Source organism: Gadus chalcogrammus, chromosome 18, assembly GCF_026213295.1.
Source record: "Gadus chalcogrammus isolate NIFS_2021 chromosome 18, NIFS_Gcha_1.0, whole genome shotgun sequence".
In the NCBI taxonomy this organism is placed as follows: domain Eukaryota; kingdom Metazoa; phylum Chordata; class Actinopteri; order Gadiformes; family Gadidae; genus Gadus; species Gadus chalcogrammus.
The window spans coordinates 2,188,894-2,213,768 of record NC_079429.1 but is presented as its reverse complement, the minus strand read 5'-3'; the positions used below and the strand labels follow the sequence as shown (position 1 = coordinate 2,213,768).

General features: G+C 48.8%; 1 protein-coding gene across 1 annotated transcript in view; it reads right to left on the bottom strand.

The window, feature by feature from the left end:
- Positions 1 to 14,158: 14,158 nt before the first annotated feature.
- Positions 14,159 to 24,875, bottom strand: part of dnah9 (dynein, axonemal, heavy chain 9) — a 112,057-nt gene continuing 101,340 nt past the window's right edge. The window contains exons 65-69 of the mRNA XM_056577776.1: positions 21,629 to 21,793; positions 20,503 to 20,643; positions 18,896 to 19,066; positions 18,501 to 18,623; positions 14,159 to 14,439 (exon numbers count right to left, since the gene is read on the bottom strand). Of these exons, the coding sequence (XP_056433751.1) occupies positions 14,215 to 14,439; positions 18,501 to 18,623; positions 18,896 to 19,066; positions 20,503 to 20,643; positions 21,629 to 21,793 (825 nt within the window). The 3' untranslated portion in view covers positions 14,159 to 14,214. The remainder of the gene's footprint in view (positions 14,440 to 18,500; positions 18,624 to 18,895; positions 19,067 to 20,502; positions 20,644 to 21,628; positions 21,794 to 24,875) is intronic.

Genomic DNA, 24,875 nt, shown 5'->3' with positions numbered 1-24,875 from the left:
ACACACACAGCATCCATGCATACACACACGCACACACCGGCAGCTCCCACACACAGGCAGCACACACACACACACACACACACACATTTGTACGCACAAACACAAGCAGGCAGCACATACGCACACACAGGAACCATACACACAAACACACACAGCACACTCACCGCACCCATACACGCACACACACACACAGCACCCACGCACAAAACACAGCACACACGCAGCGCGCGCACACATGCAGCGAGCGCACACACACACACACACACACACACACACACACACACACACACACACACACACACACACACACACACACACACACACACACACACACACACACACACACACACACACACACACACAGCGGTGTCAGGCTCTGGGAGACGTCATTAATATTCTGTGCGGTGTGTGGCTGCTAAGCGCCACGCCTGCTCTGGGAGGAGAAGCATCACCTCGCTATTCACAACCTGCCGTCCGGGAGGGAGAGGTACCCTAAACCCAGAGACAACACGCTGACACACACACGGCAGATCCCTGTACACACACACACAAACAGGGACAGACTTAAGCTTAAGTACACATGTACAGACACTAACACAATACTAACACACACAAACACTTGTTAAAGCACTTTGGTGTCTCCGTGAAAGGACCGGATCCAGACTCCACACACAGAACCGCAGAGTGTTCACAGGACTTACTGCACAGACGGAGGCCAAGGTTATGTTCTCTGAGCATCAGAACACTTTAAAAAAACACACAAAAGCACACCGACTTTTGTCTGTGTTCAATTCACAAGGATTTTGAAATGAACTAAGAACGCTTGAACGTAGAGAACTTATACCTCACATCTCCCACATGATGATTAGGAGAGTTCACAGTTTGAATCTAATTCTTGTTGTGGTAAAAAAGTTAGGAATACATCCAGTCCCCAAAGTCCGGGAGGACTCCTCTATTACGCGACGAGTGGCTCCCGGAGATAGGAATTGACACTGGGGGTTTCTGCGAGCGCCGCCGTAAAGGTCGAGAGGAAGGAAACTGTGATTGCAGTGGCTTAGCATCGGCTTTGGCCAGGTGGGTGGGCCATTACGCGCCGTTACCCTAGCATTGATTAGCTTCACAGAGTACACATGTCGGGGACATTCGAGCAACCCCACCCACACTCACATCCCACGCACACAAACAAATACACAGACACTGACACACACACACACACACACACACACATACACACTCGCACATACGAAAACACCAGCCTTATCAGCAGTAAGATGGGCATCATATCCCCCAGGATTGTTGCTAAGCTACGTGTGTGTGTGTGTGTGTGTGTATGTGTGTGGGGGTAAACACAGTGTGGCAGTAGGCACACGCAACAATGCGCAGAGGTAATGGGGTGTCTACCAGGGAGCCCAGCAGCTTAGCTTAGCGGCGTGCGGAGGGATGGCGGACACACACCTAATCCATGGTAACAATAGGGCTAGGGGGTTCGCTGTGAAGGGCTTATAGAACGTTTGGGAAGTTTGATACGGCAGTGCTACCGCTGCCAACGTCACCACACACACACACACACACACACACACACACACACACACACACACACACACACACACAGTGACACAAACACACAGACATTCAGACACCTACACACAAACACTCACTCACACACACACACACAATCACATACACACAGACCTCCATTCACAAAACAAAAAACACACAAACACAAAAACACAGTCACTTGCCGAAAAGTCCTTGAAAATCCCCTAAAACCTGCCAAGAATGAAGAAAAAGAAAATACTCTGTCGTTTTTACGTAAACACGGAAATCACCACGCACCTGGTGTCCTCCACAGGGTCAGACACACTTCCAGCCGTGGGCGGGGATGATACCTGGGGCCTCGGCAAATTGGCAAGTGGAAAACAAACCCACAGAGAAGATCGCTGCGCAACGCTTTGAGCCGAGGCAGACGGGCGCCTCCGAGGAAAATAACAGCCTGCCTCAAAAAAGTTTGAGGTGGCTTACAACCGCTTAAAGCGCGGGCAGGGGGGCGCGCCGTATGATTGGGGTCAACGGCACGCACTCAAGTTTGATCTCTGACCCCGCCCCCCATGCATTGTGAATTCTTCCTCAGAGCTCTCTAGCACAATTCAAGGCTACCAAGCTAGCCGCAGTCAAAACGTCGACAGCGCGCCGCGAGACCGGATCGGTGGTTCTGGTGAGCCCGGATGAAAAACCTCTCTCTTGTTCTGCTCTCACAAGAAGGACCGCAATGAAGTTATCGAGCTCCGCACACAAATTAGTATAACTCTGTCGTTTCACAATTGGAAAAGGGAAGTGAGGACAGTTGCAACATGCGCCGTCTACTCAGCTAATTGTCAGAGGTTGTTTACCCATTATTTCGCGGCTTAAGTTAATGAAATATTGGATTTCTCGCAAATTAATAAAGGAGTGAACCTAACCCCCTTTACTTTTGATGACTAAAGCTAAACAGTATTTCTTTTTAATCGCGTCGAATTTGGCAACCATGGATACCGCGGTTGGATTTGCTTTGATTGCTTTCAAGCTGACATGTAAGTGGCCTCGAAATAAAAAGTTTGCAGTGGAAAGAATAAATCAATTACACAACAAAAGGTGTTCGTCGACGGCGGCTCCCGTGCCCGTGTCGACGTGGCCGGGGGTCCGGGGTAATAAAACAACACTGCCGCCATCGTCCCGTCACACCCCCCCTTTTTCTTTCGGACGCTGAAAGTAACCGACAAATTGACAAAGGATGACATCGTTGTTTGTGAGTGGGAGTGTGGAGCGGACGTCATGAGGGCTGCCCCCTCCGTTGAACATTGAAGCGCTGCGATTGTTCAGTTTCGGACGAGGCCGTTGGAGAGAGCTCCGCAACACACGCGCTCACTTTGGAAGGCCTTCCGTTCTTTGTTCCGAACCCCTCTTCTGCAGCCGACTGCAGAAGAGGTGATGGAGTGCTCGTTAAATCGGGGAGCTCCAGCTGGGAACACGAGACGAGCTTCCCCCCTCAACGTTGCCAGTGTTTGCCTGTGTACCGGTGGAGCCAGAGCGTTGAAAGCCGTAGCTGGGTAGCTCGTACGCTACCCAGGTATCCTTCAGGCGGAGCTCAGAAAGTTCAAACAGAATCGACTTTGACCCCCCCACTTTGAGCTGACCTCTTGAAAGGCGTCCAATCGGATCACAGCGTTTATTCGCGTTCTAAACTCAACGGAATCTAAATGCCAATGGCCTTTATCTTTATTTCTGAACTCAAAGGCATGTTTTATCAGTAATGAGCTCCCACCTGTTGAGCTACTACATTCTGCCCAACCTAATGTCAGGCTCCTAAGGCTCTTCCAATAATAATAATAATATAACCAATACATTTATAAAGCACTGATGCATTAGTGCAGCAAAGCAAAGTGCCTCACATTCAAACAACACAATCAAGCTAATTATAACAGCTAACTAGCAGAGCAGGGCTATGAGACCGCATAAACTAAATGTCCTATTTTCTGGTCACCTGTCTGTCTGTCGAGTGTTGTGTGTTTGTGTGTGTGTGCCCGCGTGTGTGTGTGTGTCTGTGTGTGCGTGCGTGCGCTTTTAGCGTGCGTGCGTTTGTGCGTGCGTGCGTGCCTGCGCATGTGAATGCTTGTGTGTGTCTCTGTGTGTGCATGCGTGCGTGCGTTTTGAGCGTGCGTGCGTGCCTGCGTGCGTGCGTGCCTGCGTCCGGGCGTACGTGTATGCGTGTGTGTGTCTCTGTGTGTGTGTGCCTGCGTCCGGGCGTGCGTGTGTGCGTGCGGCCCACGGTACCTGGTTGAAGTTGTCCAGGGCCTTGTGCAGGTTGGCCTGCATGCCGGTGGGAGGCTCGTTGGTGATCTTGATGGAGTTCTCCAGGATGCCCGACGGGACGATGTGGCCGTCCCGCGTGGAGGCGGGCTCGGCGCTGACGAACACCCGGAAGTGGGCGTGGCCGGCGTCGGCGTGCTGCTCCAGGAGCTTCTCCAGCATGCCCAGCCAGCGCGCCACCAGGTGGATGTTCTGAGGCCACGGGGAGGGGGACACACACACACACGTACATGCACACACGCAGGCGCATACATACACACACGCCCAATGAGACACAAACACAGACACACGCACACAAACACACACACACAATCACATTTTGTTATTGAAAAATCTGGTTCGATGTGGTACTTAAGAAACTCATAAATGTCTTGTTAATGATAAAAACTAAATTGTAAAAATAAGTAATTTTACATCATGCAATGAACTTTTCTTATTTCTTTTAAGAAAAGCAAACACAGGCAACTGAGTTATCAGACAACATGAATAACCAATCACCAAAGTGTACAACACATTAAAGCCTTTCAGAGGACTTTGAGCAAAACTCAGTGTTTTAACACACTTCCTCTCAAAGTTCCTACACACACACACACACACACACACACACACACACACACACACACACACACACACACACACACACACACACACACACACACACACACACACACACACACACACACACACACACACACACACGTTCCAAGTACATCGACGACAAGTCATCCCGCGTGATAAGTAAAAAGGAAAACGTCGCGTGAAGAAGCAATTAAAACGGGGGGTATTCTCCCGCTCGTCGCCGGGGCGATGAGATGGCAGCAAATTAAACGCTACACAGCGGTCAGCGCGGCTCCGGCCGCCGCCGCCGCCGCCTCACGCTCACAGCCGTGACAGTTCCCAGGCGCTGATCGGGCCTCCATTACCATTATCATTTATTTCCTTCTTTTATTTTTTCTGTCCCCCCCCCCTCTGCGAACATTCCTGCTTCAATACAGTAACGGCAGACGTTGCTTAACAAGTAAGCTTGGACGGGTTCAATTTGCCAACTCAAACGCCTCGACAAAGAGTGTGTCCCTCTGTGTGTGTGTGTGTGTGTGTGTGTGTGTGTGTGTGTGTGTGTGTGTGTGTGTGTCCGAGTGTGCATGCGTGCACGCGTGTGTAGGGGTAATCCTGTGAATGATAAGCAGTGAGCCAGGCCCCTCAACCACCACGTTCCCCCCCCCCCCCCCCCCCCCCCCCCCCGCCGACCACCAACAGCCTCCCCAGCACCAGCACCCCCACCTTCATCTCCATCTCCCCAGTACCCGTCACGCGGGGCTGCCCGCTCCCTAAATCTAATTAGGCCACTAATAACTCCAGTCATTAATTCATAAGCCTCTTTGCTTTCTCATTTCCCTTTGCACTCCATATTTAATCTCCCTTGTGAAAGAAGACCCCCCCCCCACCCCCCACTCTCACCCCCACCCCACACCCCCCAAAACGAGATGCCCGCAGTGGGAAAACCATGGTCCGTTTCGGTCGAGGAGTTGCGTCTGTTGTACATATATAACAATTACAAAAATAACAGTTTGTTTAAAGGGTTTCGTAAGAGGCCGTTCGGGGTAATTAAGTGGTTGAAAAACCAGTTCAGTTTTAATTATTTACCTTTTTTTTACCTCACGTTGTCCTTAGAGCACAGACGAATGGTTTACAAATTAAAAGTTCAGAGTAATTCTCCGTAGGAACTCCCCTCTCATGGCATGTAAATAGTTTCACAATAAAGGCGCGCCGCGAGGAGACAATGAGAGTGACTGCCGCAGATCTTGTCACTGTAATGAAGCCATTCATCTTGTGGTAAGGGAGGGTGAGAGACAACTAGAGAGACAGAGAGAGAGAACGAGAGAGAGAGAAATGATGAGAGACAAAGAGAGAAAAAGAGAGACGGATGAGGAGAGAGAGATTATTGCGAGAGTAGGACGGAGAGGGGGAGAGAGAGAGATCGATAGAGATCGGGGGAGAGAGGATGAGAAACAGAGGGTGAGCGAGCGAGCGAGCGAGCGAGCGAGCGAGCGAGAGAGTGTGAGAGAGAGAGAGAGAGAGAGAGAGAGAGAGAGAGAGAGAGAGAGAGAGAGAGAGAGAGAGAGAGAGAAAGGGCAGCTTGCTACAGGCGGACTGACAAAACAACTATCCTTACATCATTATATTATACTACGCTTACCCAATTATATGAAACTACTTAAACTGGAATACTATACTATCCTTGCACTATTACCTCAACTCTACATTGTATTATACTATCCTGACACACTAACCTGGCAGATATCCCATCGTAGCTTTTTGTTTATCTATACTATTTTATGTTAATCCAACTTTAAGGTGCCACATTATGTGTTTTGTGGGATCCCCATCCCCGATAAAGGCCTCGTAGCCCGTCTGATGACTACCCTGATACTACATCAAAGAGTCACCTATTTGCATAATAATATAAAAGTTGAATCTAAAACCCATTAGAAGACACCACTGGCAAGGTCTTTGATGCATGGCTGGCGTTGGAGACCCGAGGCAGGGCGCAGCGACAGAGCACGCACATCACACACAATTTACATAAATACATACACACATGCTTAGCCGCGCACACATCCAAACGCGTGTACACATTACAAAGCCCGAAACACACACTCCCTTGACACACTGACACACACACACACACACACACACACACACACACACACACACACACACACACACACACACACACACACACACACACACACACACACACACACACACACACACACACAAATGGGCACTTCCTCAAGGAAAGGTCTCGGAGAGTGCTACACAGCTGGGGTTCTCCATTCAGCAGACCCACGGCAGTGCACACACACACACACACTCAAACACACACACACACACACACACTCAAACACACACTCAAACACACACACACACACACACACACACACACACACACACACACACACTCAAACACACACCGAACCCACACACACATGCATGCACGCACACCCACCCACCCACACACACAAGCACAAACCCATAAAAATAAAAAAACACACACACACCGCACCCCCACACACACACGCACAACCCCACACACATACAACCATATACACACCCATCTACACACACACCCCCACCCCCACACACACACACACACACACAACCACAAGAGTATGTACATTTGTATAATGAATACGTTTTGACATTATCGGTCCGAAAATGCTGACGGGCCCCAAAAACATAATTAATAACCTCCTACTCAGGTTCCCTCCTTCCTTCACAGGTTAAATTGCGAATTAGTTATACAACATAAATAAAACATGCTCCCGCTGATGCTAATAATGCACCCGCTATTTTGGTCGCGTGATTCAAAAACGCCACGCATCTCGTTTTTCCCTCTGCGTTCTCAGAGGGGCCGCGGCCGCTTCTGCGCCCGGCGAGGTCGGACAGAGAGTCTGGTTTGCCGAATCAAAGGTCACTCGGCTTCGCCGTCTGATCCACCCTGACCGCCACCGCCCTGCCCCGCCGGAGGAACGACGCTAATCTGCTGGTGTATCGACCGTTTGTGTGCACTGCGGTCACCACAGGAGCACCAGTGCTGGAGCGGTGCCCTGACTCACTGTGAGGCTGCAAGCTGCAAGCAATGAGCAACCGGGGTAGCTTTGGTGGAAATTGCATTTGTCACAGCGTTTAGGTGAACAATGAGCAATTTGCCTGATGGATCGTTTAAAGAGTGACAGAACATTGGCTAAATGTTGGGAATTTAACAAAAAATGACTTCAAGGTAGGCACTCTCCCTTTTGTGCTTCTGTTGAGTCTTATCGCTTGCCTATTTTCTCCAGAAAAAAAAACGCCTGTAGTTTCAACGCATTATTCTTATGAACTGGAGCACAAAAGCGGCAAAGGAAATATGACGGCAGTGACTTTGGCTCCTCTCTCCTAAATCTTTCCCTTTCCACCTCGACATCATCACAGACTGCTGCCCCGTCGCAGTCTTTCACAACCGAGTGTGTCCATCAATGTGGGTCTTTGGAGAGAGAGCGAGAGCGAGTGAGCGAAGGGAAGAACTTGAAGAAGAACTAAATGGAGGAGGGGAGGCATGGGCTAACGATTCAACTTTGAAAAGGCCTAACAATGCCGGCGGCGCGGCCCGTCACAGAGCAAAGCGCTGGGCTTTCCCTCCTTCTAATACGTCTCGCCTGGTTTCCTCCCAATCTGCTTGTCTGTTCCTCTCAACTTCTCTCTCTCTCTCTCCCTCCCTCCCTCCCTCTCTCTCCCTCCCTCCCTCCCTCTCTCCTGGCTGGCCAAACAGGGGTGGCCTTAGTGGTGAGTGCAGCAGGAGGAGCCCGGGGAGAGTTTATGGACGCTCGATCCCCCAGTCTGAAGAGTCGAGGCTGGGATACTCAGGTCCAATATTCCCCATTGATTGCCTCTCCATCTGCGCCATGAGGCTGCTCGTCTCTCTCCCTCTCTCTTGCTGTCTCTTCTTCTCTCCCTCCATCTCTCTCTATTTTCTCTCCCTCCCTCTATTTCTCGTCTCGCTCTCTCTCTCTCCCTTTCGTTCACCTACTCCCCTAAAGTTAGGGCTGCTTTTCAACTTACTCTTTCTACACATCCATGTCAACCAAGGTGTGTGTGTGTGTGTGTGTGTGTGTGTGTGTGTGTGTGTGTGTGTGTGTGTGTGTGTGTGTGTGTGTGTGTGTGTGTGTGTGTGTGTGTGTGTGTGTGTGTGTGTGTGTGTGAGAGGCGGGCTAAGAGGGCAATTACCCTTTTGGAGTCGGGCAAACCCTGCTATTGACCCAGTGCTAAAGAGTGCAAGCAGGTGTGTGTGTGTGTGTGTGTGTGTGCTTGTGTTAGTGTGCATGTATATGTGTATGCGTATGTGTGTGAATGTGCGCGTGTGTATGTGAGGGCAAGATAATGGTATATGTGTTTGTGTGTCTTAGTGTGTGTGTGCGTGTGCCAGTCAATGTGTTCAGATGATTGATTAGTGACTCACTAACTCAACTCCAAGAAGCTCTCGGGCCTGACGGGACGGATCTGGAGGAGCAGAACTTCTGAACTCGAGAAACAGCAGAGAATAACTTTATTGGTGTGAGAGCGGCGGCGGAGGGCGATGGAGGGGGAGGGGCGGCCGAACCACCCAGCGGGGGGGTGGGTATCGGAGAGCAGGTCGACAGACAGGTGATGATGAAGCGGGTGGGAGGACTGTTGCCACAGGGATGGGTCCTTTCTTAAAGCTCATCGATTGCCGTTCTTATGCACAGGGTAATTAACCCCCCCTCCCCACACACACACACACACACACAAAACCTCAACTTCTCCCATCGGCTGGGGGGAGAGCTGTGTGAATTCAAAGAGAGAAAGAAAGAGACAGAGACAGAGAGAGCGAGAGCGAGAGAGAGAGAGAGAGCGAGAGAGAGAGAGAGAGTGAGAGAGCGAGGTGCACAAGGAGTCCCTGGTGCCCGCAGTCTTCTGCTTGGTACCGTATCTGTCGATACCGCCCATTAGAATTCTACAAAGGTTTTCGCTTAAAATGCAAACGCCAGCCTTGCCCTCCAGATAAGGACAGAAGACACACAGTGGAGAGAGGCTGCAGATATTGTTCTGTTCAGTTCCAGGGCCACCGTCCCCTGAGCAGCAGCCCCCCCCCCCCCCCACCTCGGCCTCCATTTTGAATCCACTTCTTCACACTCCTTCATGGAGGAGGAGGCATCATGAAGGTGTACGCAGTTATGATCAGGTGCATTGAAAGGAATTAGAGGGACCTCGACGATTTGTCCTTTAATTGATTAGTGGATCGACGGAGAATCAAACTAATATTGTTTCGATAACGAAATAATCCCTAAAGCTATTTATCAGGTAGAAATAAGAAACATTTGCTGCTTCATTCTTCAGAAATGGTCATATTTGGTTCATGGATCATTCTACAATGAATTAAATATTTCTGGGCTGCTTGTCGGATCAAGCAAATACATTGAATACATCACTTTGGACTCTTTTAATTTCTGATTGGCTTGACTATTATTTATGACATTTCAAAGACCCAATCATTATTTGATTAATCAGAAAATATAATCGCTAAATGAATCAAATTAGAAAATAATTTTTCGCTTCAGCCCTACTCCCAAGACACAGTTAAAGTGGGACCTTTGTTAAAATCTGTTGAATATAATTTGAGTCTGTTTGTGCGACTGTGTGTGTATCCGTGTTTCTGCGTGCGTGTGTCTGTGTGTCTGCGTGCGTGTGTCTGTGTGCCTCCGTGTGTGCGTGTGTGTACCTGTAAGATAACCCAGTGGCCTTCCTTGGCGGCCTCATCCAGAGCTTGTTCGGCCACCACTTCCTGCCCCTGGCCCAGGGACACGTTGTGGAAGTTCTTGTTGTTAAACGTGAATCCCAGGGTCTTTCCTAAGACACACACACACGAAAACATGGAAAATCGAAAACATTTATCGAATGCAAAATACACAATTCTAAAACTGAAACCGCTCCATTTAAAGGTAAGCACTTTTGTCTCTGAGAAAGAGCTACCTACTCCTACTCGTCTAATTTTACCTCAGACAACCCCAGCTCCCAACCTCTTCTCCATGCGTCCTCCGTGCTCCTCTCTATGATGTGCATATCGCGCCGGACCATTTTCCTGTAATTAGTGCCATTTTGGTGGCTGAAATGGAACAAACTAAAGTGGTCCAGCAGTCAGAGGAGGTGCGTTGATAATCCATGCTCACAGCCGCTGCCGGGAGCTTCAAAGTCGGAACATCCTGTCCCTCAGCGCGGTGACGCCGCAAGTGGGCTTCACTCAGGTACTCAGACGCCTGTCTGTCCATCGACCAGCCCTCGCCAAAGCCTGTCCGCTGCGACTTTACTTTACGAGCCGGCGGCCCACGACGTGGAGCACACAATACCGTTCAGGTGGGTGAAGGGGGCACGAAACCGATCAATCCCAAACGCGAGCAAGCCGTCAATCTCAATCTCAAGTAGACAACCGCGTATTAGTGATTAAAATGCAAATACAGAGCGATGTTTGGACACGAATCAAACATTGATAAGACAGGCCCTTTGAAACGGTAAGCCCCGTCAGCTGCGAGCGTCGACTCTCCGTTCTGTTCTTGGAAACAAATACAATCCCCACAATCTGAATATTTCATACGACCGAGATCAAATACCCAGATTGAAGTATTTGGCAGCAGATACAGAGGGTGACACGCCGTGGAGTGGTAGAAGCACACACACACACACACACACACACGCACACGTGCAAAAGCACACACACACACACACACACACACACACACACACACTACCACACACCCCGTTGTTCCAGGTCTTTTGCTTCCGGTATAATTTTGGTTTCAAAGAGTTAACTAACGGCAGGCAGAAAGAAAATAATAGGAATAGGAATATAAAAAGGATTATGAATAGGTAAAAGAAATAGGAATAAGATAAAAGAAATAGAAAAAGACAAAAAGAAAAAGTGACATAATAGAAAGGGAAAAGACATGAAAATGGCGCGTCCAGCAACAACACACAACTCCCGGTACAAGAATGCAGAGTATCTCTTCAACCAATGACATTTACTTTCCCGCTCCCCTCCCCAATGTGCCGCGGGTGGCGTCTCATATATTGGTGACCTTTAAAAATAATCCCTTCAAGTCCTTCGCTGGGCCGCGGCCATTATGCGTCCGTCAACAAATGTCTGCTATCTCCGCAGATCGCCGAGTTTGGATGAACGTGTGGAAGGTGGGAGGGTGGGACTGTGATCGTGGGGGCTGATAATCCCTCGCACTACGAGTACTCTATTGTGGCACAGGCAGACTAACAAGGAGTTAATTTGAGACGCTGCAGGTGAGATTTAGGAGGAATGATTCGAGTGCAATTTGTTGGAAATGTCATGGCCGACATTCAGATGTTTGGGGGTGAAATGTGCTGTGAGAATATCTCTTTGCACTTGTCTTCGCCCCTGCCTCTGTGTGAGAAAATATATATTTAAGACTACTCCTGGCTAATTTCCGGCCAATTAGGGGATCAGGCAGATTGATTCCGGGAATTCAGCTCTCCTGTCAATCACATTCTTGCCCGGTAGGGATGAAGGGAGGAAGGGAGTAAGGGATGAAGGGAGGAAGAGAGGAAGAGAGGAAGGGAGCAGAGAGCGATGGCGAGTTATTTGGGTTTGTTTACTTTCTCTTCATTTCTCCCCGCGATATGCTTTTTTACGCCTTCTCTCTCTGCAACTCTCAAATCGTACCTACCGCACCTTTAAGCAGCGGCAGTGTTTACAGTCTGGTTCGGCTGCCGACGTTTCGAGCAGGAAAAAGTATCCCGTGAGCTTACTTCAAATAAACAGACTTCCCGTCAATGCAGCAGAGAAATCGTGGACTATATTTATCTTCATAGGCACGGTGGGATACGGGTTTATATACCAATACGGGTAGGGCTCTTTGCGTGGAAAGGGATAATAGCACACACCAGCAGTTTAGTTAGTTACGGAACACTGCAGAAGGATGTTGTATGGCTGGAACTCCCGTCATTAAATGACTTTAAAGCAAGAATTAAAGAAAGGAGGAACATGAAATAGTCGTTTGCAAATGTTTGGCCTGTATTATTATCTCAGCTTCCCTGCTACTACAATTGTGTCATTTACTTACAATAAAGTAAGTAAAAAATTATATAAAATTTTCCTATGTTCCTTTTTTATATTAAATATTGCAACCGTGTTTAAAATGTTGTGCTGCACGTCTCGGACGTGCAGCACAACATTTTAAACACGGTTACAATATTTTGTAGACTCCTAATCTCATTAGGACCAACCTGCTTCAACAAAGGGTCAAACAGATAAGACAAGCAAACAGCCAATCAGATCCTGCCGCTGCAGCGAGGGGAGACGCACGCGGGGGCGGCGGGGGGGCGGCTCACCGTGCTTCTCCACGTCCTTCAGAGGGTCGACGCCGGGGGAGAGGATGAAGAACATGGGCGTGGCCGGGCCCGACTCTTCAAAGGAGGCGGCAAAGTCCAGGGATCGGCCCACCACGTACTTGCTCCCCAGCTTCTCCGCCACGTAGTCCCTACGGGGGGGGGGGGGGGGGGGGGGGGGGGGTGGGGAGAAGAGAGGAGGCGGGTTTCACTCTCGCCTTGTGATCCCGGCGCCAGACTCGAGAGGTCAGAGCGGGTCCATTTCAAAGGCTCCGACTTGTGAAAGACGGGGAACATTTGATGGATCGTCACATTGAAAGGGGGGGAAAAAAAGTTTGAGTTTGTCGAGTGTCTTTTAAAGCTCCCTCCGCTTTGTTTGCCTTTATATACACGGTGACTCCCCGTTTTTGGAAGGGGATACTGTCAGACATGGATTTAATTAAAATGATTTAGCAGGTTTGCTCAGACCGCATGTGAAATGTTGAAATTGTCTATGTCAAGGTGTAAAACAGCCTTGATTTATATTGTGAGGGTAAGGGTAGGTGCTTTTAAACTGATTGGAAAGCAGCATCAGCATTAACTTGTAAATCAAACTGGAGCGCTCGGTCCTCGGTTGCATGGTTTTACCTAGAATTCGACGACTAAAACTTTCAAAGTTTAAAATCTTTCCCAGCAGTGCCAGTCCATGCAACCGATGGATCGAACCAATGAAAAATACACAGTGCGATACAAAATTCACTACCATACTCATCGGTTAGGATATAAAACATTTAAGAATTCAAACTACGCCCCTCCGTCTCCAAGTGTGTGAAAATGCGCAGTGAAACCCAGACCTGAAACTTTGTGGATTGGTTTGTTTGTCTACATTCATTATTGGAGACAACTAAAAACAATTAGGGTCGGCTTTTACTTGTAGCCGGAACTTGCTAGCCCGATCCCCGGCTCCTCCGGCTCCTCCGAGCTGGCTGTCGACTTGCATTGTTGACTCCATCTTCGGTGTGTGAATGTGTTTATGAACCGATGTAGGTCACTTTGGATTAAAGCGTCTACTAAATTGCCAAATTTAGTAAAACTACCTATTCAGGGCTGTTCGTATGAGCTTACTTGTGTCGTACAATACAAATATAACACTTGTTTGGAATAGAATCCACAATGGCTTGCCAGCTGCCCAATTTCAGAACACGGTTACTCCTTGTAGAAAAATCACGGCTTATTCACATCTCGAAAACTCCCACAAACAACCTGGGGTCTTAGCAAACCGGCCCAATCCTTTAACATTGGTAAAGGATTAATGTGGATAATTAATGCCGGACTGCTGCTTGGAAAAGTCATTCGGTGAGTGCAAATGAGTCATCGATGAGCAGGGTTAAGATCTCTGCCCTCTGACCTCCTCCATCTCCCGAAAGTTCAGGTCAGCAAAGAGAGGAAAGAGACACGGAAAAAACCTCTGGCTTGACGTCAGGCGGGGTCGAAGGTCGCGGCGGCTAACCTCACGGCGTACGTCATGCGGTCGGGCCGTAGAGCCCGCATCATGCACAGCTTCTGCAGCGACGTCTTGCTCTTCCACTCCTGGGGGAACTTCTCCCGCTCCGGACACTCACACTCGGCGAACTTCTGCCAACGCTTGGCCGAGCCCTCGATGTCCCGGTCCAGGTTCCTGAACTCCTCCATGGCGCACAGAGACTTGGAAAACACGGTGGGAGCGGATTAGTTTTTGGACCGGACTGGACTGTGGAAGTAATGACAGAAGACTTGAATGCATCGTTGGATCTTGGTTTAGAGCTGAAATATGCTGTTATTTACCGTTAATGATTAAGTCCAGAAGATGTTAGAAATAAAGGCAAATTCTATGACGGGTGCAAAGTGACTTTAATTAGTCACTTTGTCTTTAATTAGTTTGCTTAGTTTGGACAAGCAGCCCCAAAAAACGAGAGTACTTTCTTTTAAATAATACATGAAAGAAATATTAGAATTTCTAAAGCATTAAGCAACCAGTATTTGGCTTGGTTGTACTGGAAAGATTACCAAAATTTGATTGCGCACATTATCTGTCGATCAACCAATCGATCAATCAGCCTTACAATGGATAAGCTCATTGACAAGACCATTCATGAAATACAAACTTTGATCGTCCATTCATCATTGGAATCCAGGAGACTCAAACTAGCTCTAACCTCAGCCCTGCCCCTCCCGCTCACAAAACAACATTTATTTTCACAAAAAAAGAAAATCCCCGTCCTTTTGTTTAAGAATAATCATAAAAATGTTGAGGAAGGCAAAATATCTTTCTGCAACCCCTTGCAGATGTGAAACGACTTCACCGACGAAGAGCCCCCCTAGGAGGGGGCAACCCAGCGTCAGAGAGGCTTATATTGGGTTACTATTCTGGGTGTCAAATCATTAGGAAATAAATACTTTTGTTTCTCTTGCTTTTTTTTCCGACAACGCAAACACATTTAAGACGCCTCTTTCGGTTTGTGATGGGCATTTGCCATTATTTATTCTATTTTATTCTATTTATATATGGACGGAATAGTAAACAATGGAAAACCTTCGTTAATTGCAGCTTTAAACCAAAGTCATAGCTCTGGGAAGTCCAACCAAAGCCAGTTTATCAGTGAGCCGCATTCAAGACTCCAGCCAGTTGGGTACGTTTGTTTTCGCCTTAATGAACAGCCAAAGGCACTTGGATTGTTTATCACTTGAATAAGTGCCACATAGGGGAAAACACAAAAGTTGGGGACGACAAACAAACCCAACAAACCAAAAAAGTAGCAAATAAAAGCAGACGGGACGGCTTATCTGTCCGGCGTTCGTATGAATAATGTTGACTCAAACAGAAACGCTGAGCAAACATGATCCCTTCCACTTCATGGCGGGGGAGGGGGGGGTGGGGGGGGGCATATGGAATATGCATATGTTTGCAGAACCTTTGCGCTCTTATTGTGGCGATCCACCTGACAACCCTTTTATCTAATCTGGGGGGTGGGGGAGGGTGGGTGGAGGGTATAGGGGGCCACTAGGTGCAGTCCTTAGCCGACGTTCTCGATGATGAGCACAAAAACAATACAAGGACAAGATGCACCACACGTGCGCTTCACTCATCAAGCAAACGTGCAAACGCAGACGCAAACACGCAGACGTGCACGGACACTGACTGCAAAAATGAAACACAGTACGTGAATGGGCGTGCACGCACACACGTACGGACGGGCACAGAAACACACACATGCATGTGCACACCAAAGGCTTAAACACACACACATTGTCATAATGAAACAATGCATGAAATTACACTTAGATTGAAAAAACTGGACTCAAACTACCAATCAAATGACAGCGAGGTTGAATGCCTCCAGATTTCCCTGGTTGCTAGCAATAGAGACAGGAAAAAAATATCCCTTTTCCAACATTAAACTGGTAACACATATTACACATAATATAGAAAAGTAATGAAAGGTCACTTTGGTTTAATAACAGAGAGTCCACAGCTTCTTCGACCCTGCGGAGTTCTTCCCTAGCCTTTACACACACGCACGCACACACACACATCCATACAGCCAGGGTAATCGGGGGGCCTTCCATCCACCTTTGAAATCCACCCAGACCAGATGACGAGTGAATGACACCATCTTGCGCTGAGAGCAGGGAGGCCGCTGGGCTGGGAGTCAGGTTTAAGGATCGGTAAAGATTGAGGAGAAAGGTTGAAACATTCATGAGGAGAACGAGAGAAAGCTAGAGAGAGCGCAAGAGAGAGAGCAAGGGCGAGAGAGAGTGAGGGTGACAGAGAGAGAGAGCAAGAGAGAGAGCGAGTGAGAGAGAGAGCAAGGGCAAGAGAGAGCGAGAGAGAGAGAGAGCAAGAAAGAGAGAATGAGAGAGCGAGAGGGAGAGAGAGAGAGGGGGAGAACGAGAGCGAGAGAGAAAGAAAGAGCGAGAGAGAGCGAGAGAGAGAGAGCAAGACAGAAAGAGAGAGCGAGAGAGAGAGAGAACGAGAGCAAATGAGAGAGACCCGGACTATTGAGAGCAGGAGAGAGCAAGAGAGAGCGAGACAGAGAATGAAAGAGCGGTAGTGAGAGAGACCAAGAGAGATAGCGAGCGAGAGAGAGAGAGAGAGAGAACGAGAGCGAGAGAGAGAGAGAACGATAGTGAGAGATAGCGAAAGTGAGAGAAAGAGACCCTGTCTATGGGGTCTCCTGGGTCTTGCATGTCGCTGTTGCCACTCAAAGAGCATCTGACAGGGGTTGGAAGCTATGCTCTGCCATTCGGCAGCCACTTAGTCGAGCTGAAAGCACAGTGTTGTGTACATTTAGATTAGTTGATGAGTCTGGCGGGTACCAGTCAGACTATTTGCATAAAAGGTTGAGAGAGATTAGAGCAAAGTGGTAGCTTGATGAGTGAGGTGGAGGAATGCGATGCGTGTTATCTCCTACACACAACACCTACACAACAAACGTAATGAGACTCAATTCCAAACAGCCATGATAATATTAAACACAACAATGTCGGCATTACGATCGGTATTACCAGGCCTATCATTCTGCCATTTTCTTTTTTTTTTCCCAGGCGTAACCTCGTGAATCAAAAGTGACTGCGGCGGAGTCTCGCTTATTATTAGCATACTATTTTGATTATGACAATTTCAATGACAAAAATTTTAATAGGTTTTGATAAGTGGATGAAAGTGTCCGCCGGTGTATCAGATAACCAGTGTATCAGCATGGATGTGACGGCTCACTCCCAGAGGAAGGCCCCCACACTTTCTTCTACCTACAATGGAACTTCTGCTTCATCTGACACCGACATCAGTTCATTGGAAATCTCTCTCTCTCTCTCTCCCTCTCTCGCTCTTTGGTATATGATTTATATTTTTTAATCTGCTTTAGTCGTCGTATTACTGCTGCAAGACCAGCAATGCAAAAAAATGATTCTAATCTACTTTCTTCTTGTCTGGGGAAAGAGGTGAGTAATCCAGCGGATGTCAGCGAACGCTTCGGGGTGAGTGCGGAGGATTGTTAGTAGTCCTGCGATGTGTTGCAGCCAATCAGGAAAGTCGGTGTTAAAAGATGTAGCCGGAAATTAAATGTCGCCCGCTACACCGGTTATTTATCAGGAATACGATTTCTGACTGCGAGGGGAAAGGAAAGCCGGATTGGATTTGAAGGCTCGGACTAAACTGCAATTTGAGATAAGCAGCAAGAATGATCTTCTTTCTATTTAATACTTCCCCTTACCCCCGTTCCGAAGAAACATCAAGAATATCTTAATTTCTTCCGAGCGGCCTCTACAGATTGCAGGAAAGATCAGTTGCATTGATTTTGTGCCAGTTATTTATATTTTGGATGGCAGGGGGAGAAAATAGCTGGGGAGGCAAATTGTCCAAACTGATTCGACTGTCCAGACTTTGTAGTACAGTACTGAAGCTGTGCACCAAAAAAAACCTCAACCATCTGCCTTCACTGCCTCTTCAGCGAAGCTGTATGGCCAGAGTTACCCCAATAGAAGCTCAGTCAAAAATAAATAAACACGCAGCATTTACAAAGTGCTCTTCGCTCGCCACCATGACCGCTCAAAGCACTCCACGATTAACTCTATCACCCACTCACACTCGGGCCTACATTTACACACACACGGCACATAAATGCACCGCTGCATCAAAAGGGTCGGGAGTTTTTTTTTTTGCCGCGAGTCGACGCACGACTCTCGGGTTGAGGGACTCAGGGTTTGACACGCCAGCGTCACCTCACCTTGATCCCTCCCCAGGAGTGGTTGGTGAGGAAGTCCACGGGCGAGGACACACCCGGCATCACGGGGTACCTCAGGAGGAAGTCCAGCTCCCCGGGGTCGATCTCCTTACTCATCAGCAGTATCTGGAGACGGAGGGGAAGAGCAACAAAGCAGAGAAGAAGAAGGAGCTTGACTTTCTGTTCAATTTATCACGCAGCCCCCCCCTGCTGCGGAGACAGCACTCTGGAGACTCCGTCTTGAGGTGGTGGTGGGGAATTCGATCGGGTCGGTTCAAACACGGAGCCACGTCGAAACCCCCCCCACCCCCCACCCTCCTCTCTGCCTTTGAGGGGCTTACAGCCCGACCCCCATGTCCCCCTCTCCCCGACTCTCACCACGCATGTCCTCCACCCACCTGGAAGACGAGCTGGGCGGTGAAGGTGAGCTTGTCGCACTCAAACAGGCCCCGGGTGGTGTACTGGAAGATGGAGGAGGTGATGCTGTCGATGAGGTTGGAGACCCGCTGCTTCAAGCACTCATCGGGCGGGGCCTTCTGCACTGCCTTCTGGAACACCACGCTGAACGCCTGGTGGGGGGGGGGTACGACACACGGGTCACACGGGTGGTGTCGCTCCACCCCTGGAAGGTTCTAGAAGCCCCTCCGGTCCTCCTCCTGCTAGGTTCACTTTCAAACGTACTACCTAGTGCCTCAAGCTGGGACTACTTCCTGTCTCTTATCTACAGCGCTGGGTCTTCATCGTCTGCCTGTTCTATTTAATTCGACGCTGTAAATTGCTGTTTTAATGGAGCTAAGCTGCATGCCACTTCGTGGTCAGGTTTTTTAAAAGTGCTTTCATAATTCGCACCCTTTTTTTTTTTTTAGTTGGAGTCAAACTGAGAGTATGTTTATTCTAACGTCTCTGTTGTTATCGTCATCGTTTGTCCTATTGGTTTTTAATAAGTACATTGCGGTTTTAAGCACCACCTAAGTGGTACTCAACCACTGCGTGGGCCCACCCTGGCACGTTTTTACATGTTCTTTAGAAATAAAATGACTTCACTCTAACGGATCCTTTTGTTCTCATCAGGAGAACAGCAATCATCCCGGGCTTGGGCTGGATTTAGGAGATTTAGCTCATGAATTAACATTGGGGAATTTTTACGTGAAATATCAAACGACATGCTCAAACATTTATGAAACAAAATCCCATTGGGGAAGAGTCTAAATGACCTCCAGCTTTTATTAAACCCTAAATCCTCGCATCAGCGAGTCGGGATAGTGTACAATATAACGACTGGGACCCCACCATCGCTTTCGATTATCCATTTTACGTCGCGGCGTTAATGGAGGACGATAAAGAGAAAACAAATGCGGGGCTAAACCGAAACAGAAAGGAACCCTCATTCCGCTTCCACGAACCACGGAGCCCAACGCCAGGGGTCCCTCCGTCCCCGGTGCAGACGCCAGACGTCTCCGCCACGGGTCGCACGGCCCAGAACGTAATGAGCCTCTGCTCTTAGATCCCGACGCACCTCGTTTCCCTCGCTACGGGTCAGGGGTGCGCTACAACTCTCTGAATGCGTAACGCCGGGCTGTGTTCTGAGGGATGGGAGTCGGGAGCTCGCGAGCGACGCTGTGATTACAAACAGTTCTTCAGCAGCCCCGGGGTGTGGTGTGGGGGTAGGGGGGGGCCGGCCCTAGCCCGCGGCGGGGCCAGCGCGTGAGAGACCTTACAGCGCTACACATAACCACGCTCGGGAGGCGGGCGGCGTAATTAAAAGCAGAGGTAGCTCGCATCAAACACGCAGGGCAGAGGGTGAGAATCCACATGGTCGGCTTCTCGCTTTTTTCTCTCGTTCTCTCCGCAGCGTAGCAGCGAACGGGCAGCGAGGCAAGTTGAGGGGAAGAGAGGGAGGGGACGGACGGATGGGAAGGGGGGGCTTGAGGGGAAGGAGGGGGAGGTAGGGGAGGGCCGGATGGGGAGGGGGAGACAGGGGGAGGGAGGCCAGAGGGAGGTCCACCTTGAGGGAGAACTGGTACATGGGGTGGATCTTATTGAGGTCGTTCATTATGAAGTAGAGGAGCGAGGCGCGGGCGGCGGCGGCGCGGTAGTGCTCCCGGGCCTCGTTGATCTGGGCCTCCGTCACCTTGGCTTCTTTCACCTGAGAGACGCGCACACACACACACACACACACACACACACACACACACACACACACACACACACACACACACACACACACACACACACACACACACACACACACACACACACACACACACAAGATGCACAAGATGATGAAGATGCAAAGAGGGTGAGCTGGAGAAGCAGGCAAACGGAGAATCGCTTACGAACACACAAAATCAACAACAACAAAACAAACTAGGATTCGCCTGTAAAAAACGAAGGTACAGACACACACGGACACACACACACGCAGGATTTATCAATCAACTAATGATCAAATGATTTGCTGAGTTAATAAAATACACTGCGCTCAGAGCCAGAAGAGATTCCAATTTCACGGTGAACCAGAATGTTCCCACGCCGCACACAGCACTACAATAATGCGCCTTCTCTCCTCTACTTAGTACATGAGCCATTCCACGGCAGCTGAGGAAACACGGGGAAATGGAACAAACAGAGAAATGTCTCGCAGGCTCTTTCAAGTGTCAGGGACAATGTTGAAAGCAGCAGTCATTTTGTTTTTTTGGTGTCGTGTTTTTGTCCTTTTTTCCCTTTAGTGGCTTGCTGGAAAACAAGAGATTGTTGTGGTCTCATCATGTTTGTGACCTTAAAGAAACAGGGGAGGACCTCGACGAGAAACTATGGAGATAATCAGGCCGAGTGAGTGGGCTAGAGAGAGAGCGACTGAAGGAGGGGGAGAGAGAGGGAGAGGGAGAGGGAGACGGTGAGAGGATGTGAGATGAGAAAGAAAAAGAGTTACAGAGGATTTAGTTGGGACGAGTGAGGGACTGAGAGAAGTAGCAAGCCTCAGAGCGATAGAGCGAGAGAGAGAGAGAGAACAAGAGAGACGTACAGTGAAAGAAAGGGAGAGACAGAGTGAAAGTGGGAGCGAGCGAGAGCGAGAAAGAGAAAGAGAGACAGAGAGAGACAGAGACAGAGAGTGTGAGAGGGAGGGAGACCTTCTCCTCTATGTCTCCGGCGGTCAGCTTGGTGGTCTCCAGGTTCTCCACCAGCTCCGTGTCCCCCAGGAAGTCTCCGGAGGCCGAGGACAGGCGGGACAGCAGGTTGTCCTCCAGGGTCTTCAGGGTGATCTTGAAGCCGTTCTGCTGCGTGGTCAGGTTGGACTGGGGGGAGGGAGACGGGAGAAACACGTGTTAACATGTTATCACCGTAATCAGGGTGATGTTACAGCGTAATGTTACAGAGATGTCACGATACGCTTGTCAATTAAAAATACCGTTCTCATCTCTTTTATCGTCAAGATAAGAATAGGGAAACGTGGAAAATATCAAATTTAAAGGATGTATCAGACTAAAACTAGTTCTCCTTTCCCTTTGATGATTTAAGTTGATTACATCAAATCACAGTTCATTTATATTATAAACCTGGGCTATCACCATGAGTCCACATCTTCATTTCATGACGGTAATCGTACTATTCAAAGACAATAAACGGTAATATTGAATTATTGCCGGCCCTGCATACAATGCATCACATGCCTTGCGTCAAAAACACGCCAAAATGGAAAAAGAAGTCAAAAAGAAAAAAGTGAAACAACACAATGTACGGATTGGACTCCACAAACACACAGCAGACACACACATGCTCCTCTTTCACTAACGCACAATCCAAAAAATACCATCATTTAACCATGAACTAATTTGAAACATGTCCATATTCCAGATTTTGTGATCCCGATATTTCAACATCGGACGCGGAGTAGTGCGAAAGTGTTGGCGGCGGCGGCGGCGGCGGCGGGGGGAAAGGCAGCCCGCGTTTAGCTGCAGATTCACGGCCGAGGGAATCCATTTCTGGAGTGGAAAATGAGGTATAGCTGTCGGAGGCGTGGGGGTCCGCGGCGAGGGGAACGGACATTGAAGGGCGCCTCAAAGGCAGCGCTAATCAATACCCCCCCCCCCGCCCCGCCCCGCCCCTCTGAATCGGTTATCTGCTGCCGTGAAAGGCTACGGGGCTGCGGGCTGGATTAGCACGCCCGCGTCTGTCGGCTGACACCGGGGTCTCTGCCAAGTGACCCCACCGCTCCAGTCCATCCATGGGTACCGGCTTTGATGCCGGATAACACACACACACACACACACACACACACACACACACACACACACACACACGCGCACACACATACACGCATTGACACACGAGCATACGGGCATGTACGCGCACGTGCATAGCATGCATGAATGCATACAGCATACACACACACACACACTGGTAGCTTGTAGCAAATATAGGCAGCGCATAGACACACACACACACACACACAGACGTGTACAAACACACACACACACACACACACTCAGCTTGATTATAATGGGTGTTTTCTCTAAGGCTTCGCCATATGGATGAGACCCTTTTTTCCCCCTCTTCCTTTCTTTGATGTGTGGTTAAAAAGAAACCAAAAAAAACGGAAACACTTTGAAAAGAAGCAAACGACTCCCGAACACTCCGAGACGCTGGCAGGCCAAAGACAGCCCTCATGTCCTACCCCCTTTGTAGTCCCTGGTACGGCCTGTGCCCCCACTCCCTGGGTGGTCTCTGGTACTGTCTGTCCCACCCCCTGGGTGGTCTCTGGTACTGTCTGTCCCACCCCCTGAGTGGTCTCTGGTACTGTCTGTCCTTTCCCATCTGTGGTCTCTAGTACCACACAGGGCCTGTCCCTCTGGATTAGGAACAGACTAGTTTATCATCAGGTTTAGAATAGGAACACTATGGTTTCTCATCTGGTTTAGATTAGGAACACTAGTTTATCGTCTGGTTTAGATTAGGAACTCCAGTATCTCATCTGGTTTAGATTAGGAACACTAGTTTATCGTCTGGTTTAGATAAGGAACACTAGTTTATCGTCTGGTTTGGATTAGGAACTCCAGTATCTCATCTGGTTTAGATTAGGAACACTAGTTTATCGTCTGGTTTAGATAAGGAACACTAGTTTATCGTCTTGTTTAGATTATAAACACTCTAGCCACTAATACACTAGCCTAGTGTATCATCTGGTTTAGATTATGAACACTCTAATGTTATAATTTGGTTTAGATTAGGAACACACTAGTGTTGACTAATTTGTGTTCAGCTTCAGCATTTACCATAATTACGACATTTTACAGTCCAAATGGTTTGATGAAAACGCCAAAAATCTATGACAAATTAAGTTTCAGCCCTTAAAAAACAAACAAACACACACACACACACACAGCTGGGCACCCTGTTCTCCCTCTGCACCCATTGCCCACGGCTGGTGAGACACTGGGCGACGCGGACGCGTCCTCACTGAGTTCCCGCCGTCCTAATGGCGTTGGCTCTCGCCACCGTCGCCTTTTTAATTTGGCGGGGAGCGACTGAGCCGGTGTGAAACACAGGCGCTAGTGTTTGGGCTGTGACAGCCCAGAGCCGCCGTCTGGGACGCAAGAGACAAACGGGCATCAGAAATCAACATCACGAAAAATAAAATAACAAATAATGAATAAATATGAGCGGGAACGGGATGTACCACCAAAGAGAAAGGTCGCCAAATCCGGAGTGATGATATCATTAATTGAGTAACTGTCCGAGGGGTGTGCTATGGCTGTGATTGTGTGTGTGTATTTGTGTGCGATTGTGTTTGTCTGTGTCTGTGTGTGTGTGTATGCGAGTGTGTTTGGGATTGTCCATTTGTGTGTGTTTGTGTGTCCGTGTTTGAGTTTGTGTGTGCGAGTGTGTCCGTGTGATTATCCCTTTGTGTGTGTCTTTGTCTGTTTATGAGTGTGTGCATGTGAGTGTGCGATCGTCCATTTCTGTGTGTTTGTGTGTCTGTTATTGTCCACGTGTGTCCATGTTTGTGGCATGCATGTGGCGTGTTTTTTGATCGTCCGTTTGTGTGTGTGTGGGTGCATGCGTTATTGTACGCGTGTGCACGTGTGTGTGCTTGAATGTGTGCCGTTAACTTTCAGGAGTCTTCCCACGGGGGGAGGGTGGGGGGGAACTGTATCCAGTTCAAAACGTTCCCCAATGACTCCCATAATGAGCCAGATATGAACAGTTAGCTCTCCTGCGGCGCATCTCACACCTAATTGCCTCGCGTAGCATTTAAAAAAAAAAAAAAAAAAGAAGCAGCCCACATAAACAAACAGCAGTCGTGGGGGCTAATTGTCACGGAGACGTGATGATACGTCTAGCATCGCAGACGGCTGGCGGCCCGGTGATGAGCGCCAC